General features: G+C 39.5%; 1 protein-coding gene across 1 annotated transcript in view; it reads left to right on the top strand.

Moving 5' to 3' along the window:
* Positions 1-1,983: 1,983 nt before the first annotated feature.
* Positions 1,984-17,025, top strand: part of naa15b (N-alpha-acetyltransferase 15, NatA auxiliary subunit b) — a 29,522-nt gene continuing 14,480 nt past the window's right edge. The window contains exons 1-4 of the mRNA XM_042485151.1: positions 1,984-2,170; positions 11,896-11,980; positions 12,075-12,179; positions 14,306-14,463. Of these exons, the coding sequence (XP_042341085.1) occupies positions 2,117-2,170; positions 11,896-11,980; positions 12,075-12,179; positions 14,306-14,463 (402 nt within the window). The 5' untranslated portion in view covers positions 1,984-2,116. The remainder of the gene's footprint in view (positions 2,171-11,895; positions 11,981-12,074; positions 12,180-14,305; positions 14,464-17,025) is intronic.

Genomic DNA, 17,025 nt, shown 5'->3' with positions numbered 1-17,025 from the left:
TTGGGATGTCAAAGAAAAATGGAAATGAAGAAATTACAGATGACGAATGGAAGGAAACATTTAAAGCTGGACAGAATTTAACCAATTGTCCTGTATGGAGAGAATGAAAATGTAAGGTGAAAATGAGGTACTGTAAAACTACAGTAAGTACTTCAAAATACTATAATGCATCTGAGACATGGTGGAGGGGCTGTGGTCTGGTAGGACACACATATTCTGGGAATACCCCAAAATACAGGACTGCTAACAAAATATTAAAAGTGAAATCAAAAGGTTATTAGGTATTGACATCATGTTAGATTCAACAAGGCAGATAAAAAAAAATGTTATATTTACTAAGGATTCTGCTCTTGACAGCAGCCTTGCTTTTCATTTTTAAATTTTTATTGTTTCTCTCTCTGTTTTGTTTTTAACTTTGGTTCATATTGTATTATCATTATTATTACTGTTTTGTCATACTTGCATATTTTTTGTGCTCTTTGTCTTAAGACTGTAAACGGCAAGGTGGGAGTTAAACGTTGAGTTAGTGAATGTTTTGTGGGAAATGGTATTATCATTAAATAGTAGTGTGGAAGATGGACATGAAAAGACCAAAAATATAAGTATGTGAATTCATTGTGAACATCTCCTCTGCACTATATGTTGTATGTGTTGACTTTGAGTAAGCAGAAGGGATTTCTAGATCAGTTTATGTCTCTCTGTTACTCAATGACAAATGTTTTTAAGAAGTTGGTTAAGATTAAGAAGCAAGCCTAAGATGAGGAGAGAAGAAGGTGGACTTGAGGTCTTGGATTTCACTTTTTTGAATAAAACTTTAAAGATTAAGTGGATCATAGAATTTTTAAAGAACTCGGATCTGTTTTACCCTGTATATTTATTTAATGACACTGGTGGCATCATCATTTTTTTTTTTTTTTGTAAAAATGTAATTCTGCTGTTGATACAGTCCCAGTTAAACTGACTCACTTTCACAGGCAAGCCCTTTTGGCCTGGACACACAATTTAAGTCCTCATAAATACCTTATCTGGAACAATAAGGAAATTTTATTTTTAAAAAATCAGTTTTATCTCACAAGACAATCAAACTCTTTAATCTGTCATTAGAGATGAGCACATTTTTATTGGTGATATTAATATTCAGAATAAACCATGCAGTAAACGGCACATTGAAGTGCTTTTAACTGTGTTACACCTCGTGCAGCAAAATTATTATTAACAAAGTGAAAGAAATATCCTTCAAAATTTTGCACAGAATCAATCATCTTGAAGAAGTCTTGGTGAGATTGAAACTTAATTTGGAGTATTCCTGTGATTTTTGCAGTTCGAGGAAGGAAACTATAATGCATTTCTTTTTTCACTGTGAACATTCAGACTCATTTTGGACAGATATGACAGACAATATAAACAGAAAAACTGGTAGATACACTAATGTAAGAATTAGGGTATTTGAGGCTATGTTATATGTTGATTTCAATGGGTTTTCTGTTAATGTTAATTATATAATTCAACTCCTCATAATTCTTAGAAAGTTTCACATCCACAAATCAAAATGAACTGCCTCCAAACCCTGTTTTCATTATTTTACCATTGAACTTCAACAGTACTGCGCCTCAATTGAACATGTGAGGAGCAACAAAATGCATAGACTATTGGTATTTTTATAGTTCTTTTGTAGGCATATTGTATGAATATGATTATAAGTGTTTTACCTCTTTGGTGTTAATAAAAACTTTGAAAAAAGAAAAGAAAAAAGAACCGGAGCTTCAGGACTCATTCCTGGGTTTTTCTGTTTCCTTATTGTAAAGCACTTTGAGATGAATTGATTGTATGTAAGGGGCAACACAAATAAGTTGTGTTGTTATTATTATTATTATTATTATTATTATTATTATTATTATTATTATTATCAGCAGCAGCAGCAGCAGCCGCCATTTTGAAAGGTGTCGGAGCTTCCGTCACCACATGAGCAGGAAGTGTGAGGAGAGAAGAGCAATCGAGCGGAGCGGCTGGAGCAGTGGAGCCCGAGCCTGCACTCAGCTCTACTCGTCTGGACTACCCGGGCTAACTTTAGCTACATGTGCGGAGGTCGAGGGGGAAACTGATCTCAACCGCAACAATGCCGACAGTTACTTTACCGCCGAAAGAGAACGCTCTCTTCAAGAGGATTTTGGTGAGTTTGTTGTTGAAGTGTTGCACAGCTGTAGGTTTCGTTCACAGACAGCTGACGAGTTTGAGGATTACTCCGCGGTACTCTGTGTGCCAGTGCAGCTCTCCGGCTGCTAGCGTTAGCTTCAGCGTTTTAGCAAAATGGCATCATTGAATGGGCTAGCTAGCCCGGCCCTGACATGCGCTGTCACCGCAACGCCAAAATGGTTGACTTTGTTGTGATTCTGGTGGTCTTTTTTAATTATTAAAATGAATCACAACTAGAAGTATGCATGTACCGGATTAAAAAGCCAGACTATTGCAACAGGCCTCACCGCTTATCACACACAACAACCAGTAACGTAACGCTAGCTCCCACGATGGCTAATTAGCTAGCCAGTGTAACGGTCACTCGTGTTGTCAACTTCTTCTCAAACTACCATTCAAACTATTATTATCATACATAGCGGGGGTGTTTACCAAAACAAAATATTACGTTTGGGTTCTGTCATACCGTGCTAACCAGCTATACGAGCTCAGCCCACTGACAGGCCATTTGAGGTTAGCCTTACAGCTAACGTTACCGCTAGTTAACCAGCATGTGATATGTTGGTTTAGCCGACTTTAGGTGATTGTCAGTCTTAATCCGTCTGTGTGGGACCTCGGTCTGCACGTATGACCATTACCGGTTCAGGTTAGATTAGGTTGAAATGGGGGTGTATGTGTGAAAACAAGAGGAATACGTGAGGGACCGGTTTGAGTGTATCAGCAAATCTGTAGCTGCTTCAGGCCTGCTCTGCTCTGGCAGCTAGCTACCCACCCATCCATCCATCTATCCACCCATCCATCCATCCTTCTCGTCCATGTTTGACTCCTGTGTCGCCCTGCTGTTTATTTGCCATCTGCACCAAGTTTTCTGTGGGAAACGTTAATAGTTGGTTATATGTGGATGAAATGTGGTTCTAGTTGCAGTAGGATGTGGTGTTAAGTGAGCTGTGTGGGACCTCAGTGTAGTTTACTGCAGGTTAAACCGGTCTCTCTCTTCCTCTGCCATGCTCATTGGTTGGAAGTGTGTGGAGAACGGTGGCGGTGACCAGTTTAACGTCACTGACCTGTTCAGATAACCTTCATTGTGTTGAAAGGCAGGGGCTCTGCTGGGAGTTGGTGGCTGTTTATCAGCACATTTGGCAGAGGGCATTCATTCCCTCTGTTACTGCTGGCCGGAAAAACACACCTGTGACCTGCACCTGATCTTGACAAGTTGGAGCCTGTATCTGCTGCATACTTAAGAGGGGCTATTTGCTTTTCTTTGAACTGTTGGGCTGCAAGTTTTTAGCGTGATGGAATAACAATCATGTTTTTCTCATCTCATTAAAATTAACAAACAAATTTTATGTCATGGTAAAGTTCCTGTGGAACACAGTGTAGAATTTGTGCAGAAATGTGTCATAGATCATATTTAAAAAGTTAAATAACTCCAGAAATAACAGCTGAGATTAGGGGTCGATAGATTATCAGACTGGCAGATTATTGGTACTGATATTTGGCATTTGGCCAATTAGCCTTAAGAGCATTTTATTTTTATGATTGCCGAACAAAATTATTGATTAAAAAGTGCAAAGTGTCAGCATGGAAGGAACTTTTACTTTGAAAAACCTCAGGGAGATGTTTTTATTTAAATTTTCACTTGACTTTATAAAAAAAGTTGCAGGGAACTTGCTGTATAACATGTTGAACATTTCAGACTTGAATAAACTATTTTCTAAAGGCATTTATACAAAGTTCTGTGTTGGAGTTTGTTGTATTCCAACTTCTGAATATCAGCGGTAAGATTTTCATGTTTGTTGTTAATGCACATCAGTTCCAAACAACAGTTATAGGTCTTCTTAACTACTAATAATCTCTATCCGCCCTGGAAAAAAACGGTTGACCCCTAGCTGAGATTAATAATCATGTGTTTGTGTGTATGCGCCAGACAGCAATTCAGAAAACATTTAACAGAAAAGCTGTTCTAATTGGTGTCTGGCACTGCTACTTTTTTTTAAAGAACAGTTCAATTGGTTTCACAGTCTTCTTATTGTTTTAATTTCTGCATGAGCATCTAAGATGAGTAGATGAGTACAGAGCGTTTCAACCTTGACAACATAAACCGTTTTAATGGGTGCCTTTGTATTCCCAGTTTGAATAGTTTGCATGTGAATGACACCAGCTGACAGGAAGTACACATGGACCCAAGCTGTTGACAGATTTTTGTTTCCTAGGATTTAAGGTCAAAGTTAATAGGTTTTTTGAATGTGTTTTTGGTTAGAAGTCTGAAATAAGGTCTGTGGTTTTGAAATAAGGTCATGTTTTGTTCCATGACATAAAACACACCAGTAAATACTCTGCTGTGAATTTTGAAGCTTTTATATATCTTAAAAAGGGCTGTTGCTAACAAGTGGCTAAATCAACTGCATAATGTCATCACACCAAGCCAAATCAAACACGGCTTAACAGCCTCGTTGTCATGGTGATGTTGGGTCATGTGACCATAGTGTACTTTGTTAATAACCTATTGTTAGCTTTCTTCTTAGTGTCAATGGCATCTAGGCTTAAAAATCTTAAAAGTAGTGTTCATTTGTGAAGATGATCTTGCTGAACAAAACATGTTAGTGAGTAAGTTTGTTTGCCACAGATTTTATTTCCCATAGGGGTTCTGGTAAAGGGACCCGGGGCAAAGCATAACGTCAGGCATCAGCTTATAAAAGACATGAGCCTTAATCAGTCTCACTCCTCTCAACTAAACCTAACCAACTCAACCAGGTACCAGGTAGAGGAGTGCGGGTCATTCCTTCACTGTCCTAGGAAACTCAAACTCGCAAGCTGTTGCCCAGCACTGCAATTCCAGTGAACGGTCTATAGAAGGCACTTATTAGAGTTTATTTTATTGTTATTAAGTAAAACATCATAAGTCAACACTACACACCATAATAAAGTGAGTTGAACTTGACCACACCCCTATTAATTTTTGATTTCCCAGACTCAGTGCCCATGCCAAATGCATTATTAGTTGGAGTTGGCCAGTCTCCAAATTCTGTATGGCAGTGGAGTTTTAATGAGCTTCCATTCTATTGGGGGGAGATGCATTTCTTTACTCTAGCTTAACCTAAAGTTAGACCTGCATCTTCAATCTCATTAAAATAGTTAAATACTTTTTATCAGCGTCTCATTGGAGTCTTGCCCTTAAATGAAAACTCTCGGAATGGATCTGAAGCTGCAGGGCATTGAACTATGGATGCACCGACATTTTATGTTATTACTATTACCCCTTTTGTGCTAGAGGAACAAAGAAATTTTCCCTAAAAAATAACTGAACTGTTCTGAAGTCAATTAGCCCTTCATCACACTATCTTTGAATAAGCACAAATTCTCCTTCATAAATATATGAACAACCTCAGATATAGCCTTCTTTCACATGAAAAGCATTAAAAAAAAAAAACAAAACATCAAATTTCTACTTCAAACTGCTATATTCATTCAGTTGTTTACCAGACACTGCTTTTTACAAGACTGCATTTGAACCCATGGTACTGTCATAATTTACCACTGCTGGATTCACCCTTTTACTCAATAAAGAGTTAAAACATTATAATCTAACTCAATGCAACCTTCATAAACTGTTAGTTCTGGCCATGGTAACAGCTAACATTAACTAGCTGTCCTTCTGCTGATTTCACTACAGATTTGTTGTTCACAATGTAGTATAATGAGAGGACAACAGGGTGCCTGTCTGATGCGGTCATGATGTGAATTTACTGTGACTACCTTTAGATGAGCACGGCCCTACAAAAATGGAAAAGTCTTTTATTTACTTTTTAAAAAAATACCATAGAAGAACACCATGCTCCTGCAAGTAAAGGCCTTCTTCTACAGAGCGTGAAGTATAAACAAACAAGAAGACGATAGCAAAAGCACGCACAAGAACCGACAGCGTTATTAACCTCAGTAAAGTCAGCAGCACAAACACAGCTCAGCAGTTGTTGTTATTGTTGACGTTCTGCTCACGCATGGCTGTTTGTCCAAAATGTAATGGATGAAGTGCAACCGTAACGCCACCGTTCTCACAGGATATGTGCATTGTCAGTTTTCACAGTGGCAGAAGAAAAAAAAAATACACTCTGGAACACGGTTTCAAAAGTTTGTTTTTTCAGGTGAGCAAAAGGCCATACTGCAACAAAAGTTTAACGTTTCGTGCGAGAACTGTTGCCATGTAAACGGCCCCATAGACACCCCGGGAAGATCATTTTGTCCCAAACACATTTTCTGTTCTTCCTGGGAAGACCACAAACTGTTAGTATGGAGCCCTGTGGTTTTAGTCTGCACAAAATTGGTGTGACACAACAGAAAAACATCTGATGCTGCCACCAGTGAATGTCACATTATTTGCCGACAGGCTGATGGCAGTCAACAAGGCGAATATCGGGGGTGATACCAATGTGCAGTGGATATATTGTTGTATCCCTATGATGAACTGCATTCAAGCACTCCTCTAATTTCTCCCTAAAGTGCAGCAACAAATGATTGAACTGTATTGTAAGCAGAGGGGGATAGATTAAAAAAAAAACAAACAAATCTAACAGGATTGATAGGAAATCTTAAAAAGGTCCCATGGTGCCACACAGTGCACTGACAAATGTTGATCCTGACTAATGATTCTAATTCTTTAAACCGGACTTTCACATATTTAATTTCTTTGCGCTGATACCTGTAGCAACACGCCCACACCCAAAGGGAGCCCCTCACATTCTTTGCTCAGTGCTCAGCATGTTGCAGGACAGGTTCGGGAGAGTGGAACTGAGTCTACCTGTTGAAATGAGTTATCCACAACTGTCAAGGTGAATTGTGGGTAGTATTTGGTGCATAAAGTAACGATCCCTGGACTATTAATCTTAGTCATACAGCTATTGCTTAGTGTGATTACAAGTACTCAACTTTTCCTGCTGGCTTTCATATTTCTGACTAGATGCTGCATAATAAACATGAGTCTGAAAGCCTTGTGATCATGAATGTCCTAATTTAGCAGAATCCATGTACATTTCAATGTACCTACTCTCTTAAGGTAATAAAATAGGTTGAGATGCCAGGACCGAATGAGAGGCTGTGATACAATTTTGCACCATCATGATCTTCAGTTGCTCTTAACTAATGTGAATGCTTGTGAGTTGTAACTCAAGACTCTTCTTCTTCACTACCTGCCTCCTAACACAATGCAGATGTGGCATCAGTGCTTTGGAAAATGTTTTCCCTGAATCTGACGTTTGCACTGCTTGCAGCGAGCCCTGCAGTGTAGAGCCGCTGCTCTGATGTACTCTCTCTATAACTTGGGAGGCCGAGTTATTTTGGGTGTGGTAGAGAACATGCTGCATAAGCACAATTGGAGTGATGGTGTTAATGTTGCTACATTTATTTAAAAGGTACTGTAGTATGGCTGTGTCCGAGAATCTGTATGCTTACATAATACATGTGACTTTTTGGGACTGATACTTGTTGTAGACATTGCTGACATGCAGCATTGTAGCTTGTTTCCTGTGACAACATGTGTTAATAGCAGTGTCTGAAATTTAAAAAAAAAAAAAATCCACTGGCCAATTATATTTTTTACAGGCAAAAATGCCTCTTTGTGTCATATAAATATTGTGTACTACATTTAATTGAGATAAGGTATCGTGTTGAATGCAAAATCCAAATTTAAAGTAAAATTATTTTGATATATTAGCCAACTTATCCCACAGTCCCAGGCTGCACATTTAGGGCTGAAGTGATAATAACAATTATTTTGATCAATATTATGATTATGATTTTTTATCACAAGTATTTGTTGATAGATTAAAAAAGTGATTGTATTGTACTTTCACATTAAAATAATGAGAGTTTACTGCTTTCACTTCCATGTTGTGCTACGAGGGTTCCCACAGTCATGGAAAACCTGGAAAAGTCATGAACTATCACAGTAACATTTTCCAGGCCTGGAAAAGTCATGGAATTAGTTAAACTAATGGAAAGTTTTGGAAAAGTCATGTATTTTTGTTGTTTGCAATATAACAGTTACAGCATTCTCCAGTGGATAACCGTCTACGTAATGTAACATAATGGCAAATTTAACATTTGTTCACCGTCACGCATGTTGGTTAGTTTTCTCGCAGCATGTAGTTCCTCCTCCATAAATGCATGTAAGCAGATATTAAAATTACAGCCAGACAGGGTAAGAAAAAAAAAACATTACAGGTCCTTGAATAGTCATGGAAATGTTTTTAATTTTTTTTCTCCATCAAAATGTATGGGGACCCTGTGCTACATTCCTGCTAATGTGTGTCAAAATGAGACCATATTCGTAGTGCATCTAATAGACAGAAAGTATATAAAAAATGGTACCAAAACTTATACCCAAAATTAAACTACAGAGCACTGCTCTAACTTTAGGTTGGGCTGTATTCCTGCTAATAGACAAATCCTTGCATCAAAATGAAACTTAGACTAAAGGTCTTCTTCACCTGAATTCAGTTCATTTCCTAGAGGCAAAATAATAAAGTTGTACCCCAAATATCAGTCATGTTATTACAGAATGCAATTGTACCACAGGTTTTTCAGGGGCCAATACTGATTATTAGTAGTTGATGAGATCGACAACAGATATTTGGAATCCATATGCATTAACAATAAAAATGAAAATATTTCTGTTAATATTTAATATTTGGAATATAACAAACTCTAACACAAAACTTCGTTTAAATGCTGTCAGCAAATATTCAGTCAAAACGCAACCTTTCAACATCATATGCAGCAAGTTTCCTGCAACTTTTTTTTATGAAGTCAACTGAAAATAAATAAATAAAAAAAACTTCCTGAGGTTTTAAAAAGTAAAAGCTCCCCCCATGGTGACACTTTCTTTGCACTTTTTTGATTAATTAATTTTATTGGCGGTCATTAAAATAAAACGCAGATACAGATATTCTGCAATGCCAAATATCGGCCCCAATAATCTGTCAGGCGGATAATCTTGCAACCCCTAAATTGGCCAAATGGAATGTGATTGGTTATCCCAGTCTGTCACTGAGAGATGGGCGGATATGTTTCCACCTCTGTATTTTTTACTGCTGGGGCCCTATTGTTTTTGTTCCTCTTATTCTTTCTTTCCTTGTCTTTTTATTTTTCTCTGCTAAAAGTGGAGAAAGATGAAAAAAAACTGACCTACTAGAGGGTGGGCAGGGTCTTGGTAATGTTGGTAATATTTAGAGCCCTGGCTTGGGAATTTTTGGCAACAATATCATCCTGCTGGTGGTGCTAATTGGCGAAGTGTTAGCCGAAGGATCGAAGGATTGTCAACCAAGAAAGCACTGTTTCATGCCATGATGTCAGACGAATCAGTCAACCAGTGGGCTGATTCAGGTCTGGTCCAAGGCAAGCTCCTCTATTTAGTTCAGCTGTGAATTAGTGCTTTCTGATTTCATAACCAACTTTGGCACCCATATGTGCTGTTGACATCATCTTTTCTCACCATTAATGAAGTCGATGGTGGGACAACGAAATGCCATCTGCCAGCTTTTCTATCCCTCTCACTCGCTCACACACACACACACACACACACACACACACACACACACACACACACTCACACTCAGTAAACAGCTTAAAAAGAGGGGTAGTCTACTGTTGATTATGCAACTGCGTACTAAATATAACTTTAGGGCAAAAGCTGGTAATTCATTTAAGGTGGTGTAATACTGTGTGTCGTAGTAAAGAGTCTGTTACAACATTTGAAGAGATACTTTGCAGATTTTCAATCAGCTTTCTTTCATTGCACTGACGATAGTATGCGTAAACTAGGGCTGCAACAACGAATCGATAAAATCAATTGTAATCAATTATTAAATATGTTGGCAAAGAATTAAATTATCGTTTCATTTGTGTCGCGCGATTATACGTCATTCGCTGTGTCGCGGGACTGTTTATGTCACATGCAGACCAGAGAAGCCGGTGTTTTGAAGAGACATGGCGGAGGCAGAGAGGGCGTTTCATACAAAAAACTTCCGAATTTTGGGAGCACTTCACTTTATGCAAAATAAGGAAGTGTATTAGCTGCAAAATATGCAAAAGTGACACGGCATGGCAAGCGAGCACAACGGTTGTGACGCAGTATCTAAAATGAAAGCAGTTCATTTCACACAGCGCACGTCAGAAGTGCGAGATTTAGGCCTTGCCGAACTGCAGCGTGTTTTATGCATGTGGTGTTCACACATGTAGCGTTGTTGCAACGTTGCTGCTGCGTCACAGCCCACTCATTTATCAAGTCGTGCAAGCTCCTGCACAGCCGACAATGAGGTCTTGTAAATGTTTCAACATAAAATGCTTTGAATCAGCAACTGATGGGATTCTGTCCACAGAGAGGCTGTCAGAGGGCTTTTGTTCTGAAAGGGAAGCAGGGACGTTGAGTAAAACAGAGGTCTTTGTATTTCCTCATCTCTGTGACAGAGACTTTTAAACTGCTGACAAACGCACGCATCACGCGTAAAAAAATCAGCGAGCCACCATTTCTCTAGATGTGCTGCAGCTGACCCACAGCAGAGACGCTCCTGACAAGCGCTGCTCAGGCGAGCAGTGTGCATGCTTGATAACATTGGTGCCGAAATAAAAACAGCGCAATCGGCGCTGCTCACATGCTCCTGATGCACACTGTGAAACGGGCCTTAACAAAAATCGTATGTTCAATTTTAAAAGAAATGTAATGGTATGTTGTAAAAGCTGTCAACATTTAGTTTTTGAATTGTTTCATGTTTGATTTTGTAGTTATTTATTATTTCTAATTTAAAATGATTTTGACAGCTCAGGGATGTTTAAGCAAACACCTGTTTATGTACTGCACTTGTTGCACTGTTGTCAATGATAATTTGCAATGGGAGAAAAAAATGCTTGTTTTATTAGTATTTCTATTTTTACTTTTTTAAAAATACGATTAATCTAATTTATCGAAAAATAACTGACCGATTAATTGTTTATCAAAATAATCATTAGTTGCATCCCTAGTGTACACCAAGTGTGGTTAACTTCCCGCCATCTAACCATGCTTAGATCAGGGGTCGGCAGTTTTGGGCACGTGTGCCACCATCTGCAGGCCGTAGCTTACCTAATGGCACACTAGCAATAACTATGCACGAGTTTTTTAAATGGTATTTGGGGACCTCCGTGCCTTCCTGCCACCCTTCCAAGGAAATGATGATGCGCTAAGCTTCAGAGAGCCAGAGAAGAAAGTGGGTAGGCTTGCGTGTGATCTGTGCAGTTAGCATGTTCTCCCAGTGTCAGTGTTGTTTTTCTCTGGGCTCTCAGCTTCCTCCCACTGCCCAAAGACATGCAGGTTAGGTTAGGGGACTCTGAATTGACTGTAGGTATGAGCATGAGTCTGTCTCCCCTCCTCTTTTCAACATGTTTTCTTAAAAAAAAATTTAAAAAAAACAAAAAAAACAACAACCTTTAAAGTCAATCAAGTCTTTGTTTTCTTTGTGCATTGAGCACTTTGATTTGCTCGACCACTAAAATAAGACAATAAATTACTGTCTCTGTTGCAGCTATATGTGTAAATAAAGCTAACACATGAAAAATGCATTCAAACATTTTCTAAAATTATAATATAAATTGCATAATAATATAAATTATGAGATATACTTATATATTTTTAATATTTGTTGGCTTAATGTGGTCTCTCTCTTCCTTTGACAGCGATGTTACGAGCATAAGCAGTACAGAAATGGGCTAAAGTTCTGCAAACAAATTCTGTCCAACCCCAAGTTTGCCGAGCATGGAGGTAAGCAGCAGACGTACAAACAGAGAAGTTTTCCTGTCGATGGTCAATATGTCCCTTCCCTCTTACCCTCTGCTGTCCTGTTGTCTCTCTGCAGAGACCCTGGCAATGAAGGGATTGACCCTGAACTGTCTGGGGAAGAAGGAGGAGGCCTACGACCTGGTGAGAAGAGGCCTGCGCAACGACCTCAGGAGCCACGTCTGTATCCTCAATCATGTCACTCCACGCAGAACTTGTGTGTTCGCGAAGGAGATATGCTTTGGGTTCTAAAACTAAAACTAAACCCTCAAACCACTTTTCAGGTGAAAAGCAATATATATGGCTATTTAGTAGTGTTGATAGACCTGTCCCAAATACCATTTTTTGTGCTCCGGAGCTTCGCCATTTATCAAAAGTGAATAATCAGAGCTTATGCTGGCGCAATGGTGGGTAGACCGCACCAGACCTTCACTCTAAGGTGAGTGAGGGAGAGACCATGTGCTCCATCGATGAGGAAGGTGAGGGAGAGTTTCAGCATTCCAGGAGAGGGAGAGACACACCGCACGCCACGGAGCTTCAGTGTCACGTGTGAGAGAGCCCAGTGAGTCTCCGACTGCCTGTCAGCGGTGATGACATTTTGTAGTTCGTAAAGGTTAAAAAAAAACAGTTATGCAAGACAGTAATCTGTGTCCAGTGTTGTCAATTATTAAAGTGTGCCTCTAAAATGTTAAGTGTCCTCATGGAAGATATTGAAATACGCCGGCTCTGTGCTGTAGGACAGAGCTCCACACGGGCACACAGACACAGAAATGGCTTGAATCCTTCAATAAACCTGTTAAAAACCGCAAAATTATCATTCCTGTCACTTTGTGTGTGACAGGCACAAACACTGAAATGGCGTTCATCATCAATCTGAATGCCTAAAATCAAACTCAAATACGTACCTAATTAACGAAAGCCTGAATAGCCCAATATTGGGGTCGAGCCCTAGTTTTTGATTGATTCAGATCCAACTCTTGACATTTGCAAAGAAATACAGTTCTACACATTGTGTTATAAATGTGTATAGTGAATGCCCTCTAATAGTCAAAACCTGCGATTGCAATTAAATTTTGCTTTGGCTGATTGGTTTCTAGTGAGCCTTTTTTTTGTCATGAACCGACTCCACCCTGCCACCCTCCATGCCCGCTCTTTATTAAGAACGCAACATCTTCCGGCACTGCAGACTGGCTGCAAAAAACAATCTCTAGGTCCATGGAAATAAGGCTTCTGTGGTGACATCCTTTTGAGTTTTATACGTGGAACGTTCTACTCACAAGGCTTTTATGCACAGTAACACAGTGCCGCTGTCGGCATATCTTAACTGCCCGTTGTCTCGCTCTTCCACTCTGCCGATGAAGAGCCGGGGCTGAGCCGCTAAACACCACACACACACACACACAAATGCACAGTACGAGTCTGTTTATTCATGTTATCGACTGAAGTTACAAGCACTCGTTTCATTTCAGCTCAGTGTAACGGTCTCTTGTATTTTCTATGGCGCTGGTTTTTCACCACGGGCTGTGGAGAGTCAGATAGCAGTCTGTAACACTCACCACGTACGTGAAACAAAAGTCTTTTGCGGCCAATAAGAGTCATATAATAATGTTGCCTAATCTGAGCAAAAGATGTAGAGACGACTATAATAAACACTCTTTGGAACACAGTCCATTCAGGTAACCGAGGCTGCACCAAAGCAACAAACACTGAGAACACTCTGTTAAAGGGACAGAAAAATTCCCTCGAGACAGCAACAAGGCCGGAATGTTTGATTTTTCTTCTAGCCTGTGTTTCACTGTACAGGAAGCACTGCAGGGTCCACTCCCACTTTACAGATTCTCATATTTCAGCCAAACAGTGCACTAAAATATGTTTCTCTAGGGGAGAAATAAGCAATACAGTAACATATATTTGGTCTATATTTAATGGGCACTGCCTAGTTTTACTGTGTGATCTGAGTTTGAGAGGGGTGAGGGTATCTGTCTCGATCCGCTTCTATACTCACTGTGTGCATGGTGGCGAGCATACGAGTATGCGTAGTGTAATCTGTTGTTTGAGCAACAGCCCTAGAGCCAGATTTGAGATGAGGAGGGAGATCTGGGTGCTGGTATGATGGATGGAAGTTTACCAAAGTTCATACATACACAATATTCACATACTTAAGACACAAAGCAGGTTGAAAATTGGCAATGTGCCTCTTAAGGGGCCAAAGTGACACCAGTAACCACAGCATTTCTCTTTAATAGCAGCTTGATAACATCTGATTGGGTGGAGGAGATTGTCCCTATGTTCCTTAACCGTTGGCCCCAGGCTGGCATGTATATGGCCTGCTGCAGCGCTCGGATAAGAAGTACGATGAGGCCATCAAGTGTTACCGGAACGCTCTGAAGTGGGACAAGGACAACCTGCAGATCCTGCGAGACCTGTCCCTGCTGCAGATCCAGATGAGAGACCTAGAGGGCTACAGGGTGAGGACTGTTTTCGATCTTTAAAAAAATATTTTGAGAAACACTCTGGATTATCATAAAGAAAACCCATTTTCAGTCACCTGGCCCAATCAAGGTCAGGGCCGTGGGTCATCTGGAGAACAGCATGGGCTAGAGTGCACACCAAGCTGCAAGAAGCTGATTAAAGAAATGTAGCAACTTAAATTTTTAATACAAAAATAAAACTGACTTAAATAATTTGTGGGGGAAAAAAACCTTCTTAATACACACTACCATCTGTCGCTCTGCCTGCTCCAGGATGCAGTATTTTACTGATTTGGAGAGGACGGAGCAAATCAGTAGGCAGGTATCAGGAAGCAGTCAGGTTTCATAATGTAGAACAGCTCCCATGGGACACAGCCTGGGATTTAGACGGTTATTTAGTGAGAGGTATAAAGTGGAAAGATCTGCTTAAAAGGATTAAAAATAAGGATGAAAGAGTCAAAGGGAGGGGCTCTGAGTCAGAGTGTGCGAGATGTGTTTTTTTTTATTTATTTTTTTAGTGCTCCTTGAGCCTTCAAGTACCATCCTGGTTTTAATACCATGAATCAGCAAAATTTCTCTTCTCTACTTTTTGCTGCCAACTAGGCTTTGGCGGCATATAATTTTTCATAACTTTAGACCTCCTTGAAATACCTTTTATATAATGGTTTAAGTTTGCAACGCTAAACCCCCACCCCCCCACCCCGCGGGGGGTGCACTCCTTACTTTCAGCTTTTCAGACTAATAATACGCAATAGAGACCCACAAAATGTTAAGAAAAGGAATATCCTCACATCTATTTTCCTTATTAAGTAGAGAAATACATTTGTACGTCTTTTGAATTCAACTTTCTCTCTGTCACAGAAGACTGATGAGGCTTAATTGCCCTGTGAACTCATCATAAACTTCATTCAAACTCGACAAAAACAAATAAAACGCAACCAGACCTTCTTAGTTACTCTTGCTATGAATGTAGTTAGTAAGTCCACTCTGCCAAAAATCACCAGCTACAGTTTGGTCCAAATAAATCTTTAATTCACTAAGTTCAATGTAAAAACATGCCATTATTCCCTGCAGTCTCTCTCTGCCTGCTGGCGGCTGGCTGTTTACAGTCCTGTAACTTCTCCCTCCACCACTAGGTGTCACTGTGTCTTTCAGCTCAGCTGCCTGTTCCATCAATAAAGACTGGAGACTGAGTTCAGATGGCACGTGCTTTGCACTACATACAATGAGTTTAACCCATTTATGTTCTTAGTGGAAGTTCAAAATTTCCTTCACAACATTTAAAGTACCAGCTGACCTAAGAATTTGGAAGTTTGAATTTTTCAAATCGGTCAAAGTATGAGGCTACAGCGCCCTTTTTTCGTAACATACTGTTTTTAGTATTTAGTCATAAGGGGTTTCTCATTTTTGATTTTCCATGAAAACACACCCAAAACATAAGGTTAGGAGTACCAGATCTTATTAATTTTTCATACACACATTGGCCAGACTCTTAAAATACAGATTTAAAAAGAAAAATGATAATCATTGATTTTTCTTGCTCCAATGTGACATTGTGCACAGTATAGAGGCATTTTCTAATGAATTTCTATAGGGTTTTAAATGACAATATCTGTTTAGACTTGCACCTCTACTTAATATCACTCACTCAGTCACTCAGTTACTCACACACACACACACACACACACACACACACAAAGATGTTTGTTAGTAAGCGTCTGACTTTGGGTTTCATTCTGTGTGTGTGTGTGTGTCTTTGTTCTAGTGTATGTATAATATAAAGCATATAAAATTAGTGCTAGTTATTTTTGCGGGTTTTTTTTCATCCTTCAACTTTGTCTATCAATTAAGGCAGGATAAATTTCAGATATTGAAAATTCTGATTTTGACATGTGTAGCCACATGTCTTGACACAGAAAATGTAATGTTTCTATCTCTAACAGAAAAATATTTATAGGGTGTTTATTTAACATACTAAATCAGGGCCGGCTCTTGGCATAGGCGATATAGGCGGTCGCCTAGGGCGCCATCTGCTGGAGGGGCGACGCCAGTCCCCCTTGGCCTCGTGGGAAAATAATAATAAAATAATAATTTTCTATGCCCACTGGCGCCCTCACTTAGTGTTTTCTGTCTAGAAAAAATATATATTAACATTACAAATAAATAAACAGTGACATGTTCCTAAATTATGTGTGAGCATGTGTTGTGTCGTTATTGGGTGCAGAGGTGCGGGTTAGGGTTGGGGCGTCTAGGGCACCATATTGGGTAGAGCCAGCCCTGTACTAAATATAGTATAAGGACGTTAATGGGTTGATGGAAAGAGGAGCACCTCTTTTATGGCGGTACTGAAAAACATACCTTCAGGATTTCTAAATTCCCCAGTATACTGTAATACTGTGATACCGCCCAAGCCTGGTCACAACCATCACCTCATTTCCTCTTTATCTTTGCAGCTGCGATCCATCAGTCAATTTGCCAGTTTCATCAACATGCTTATTCAAAGCAGTGTAATAATAACAATAATGATAAAAGTCTCTGGAGGTTAAAATGAAATAACAT

The sequence above is a fragment of the Plectropomus leopardus genome, chromosome 4, assembly GCF_008729295.1.
Source record: "Plectropomus leopardus isolate mb chromosome 4, YSFRI_Pleo_2.0, whole genome shotgun sequence".
In the NCBI taxonomy this organism is placed as follows: Eukaryota; Metazoa; Chordata; class Actinopteri; order Perciformes; family Serranidae; genus Plectropomus; species Plectropomus leopardus.
The sequence above is the reverse complement of the archived record's forward strand: the minus strand, read 5'-3'. Positions and strand labels throughout refer to the sequence as shown.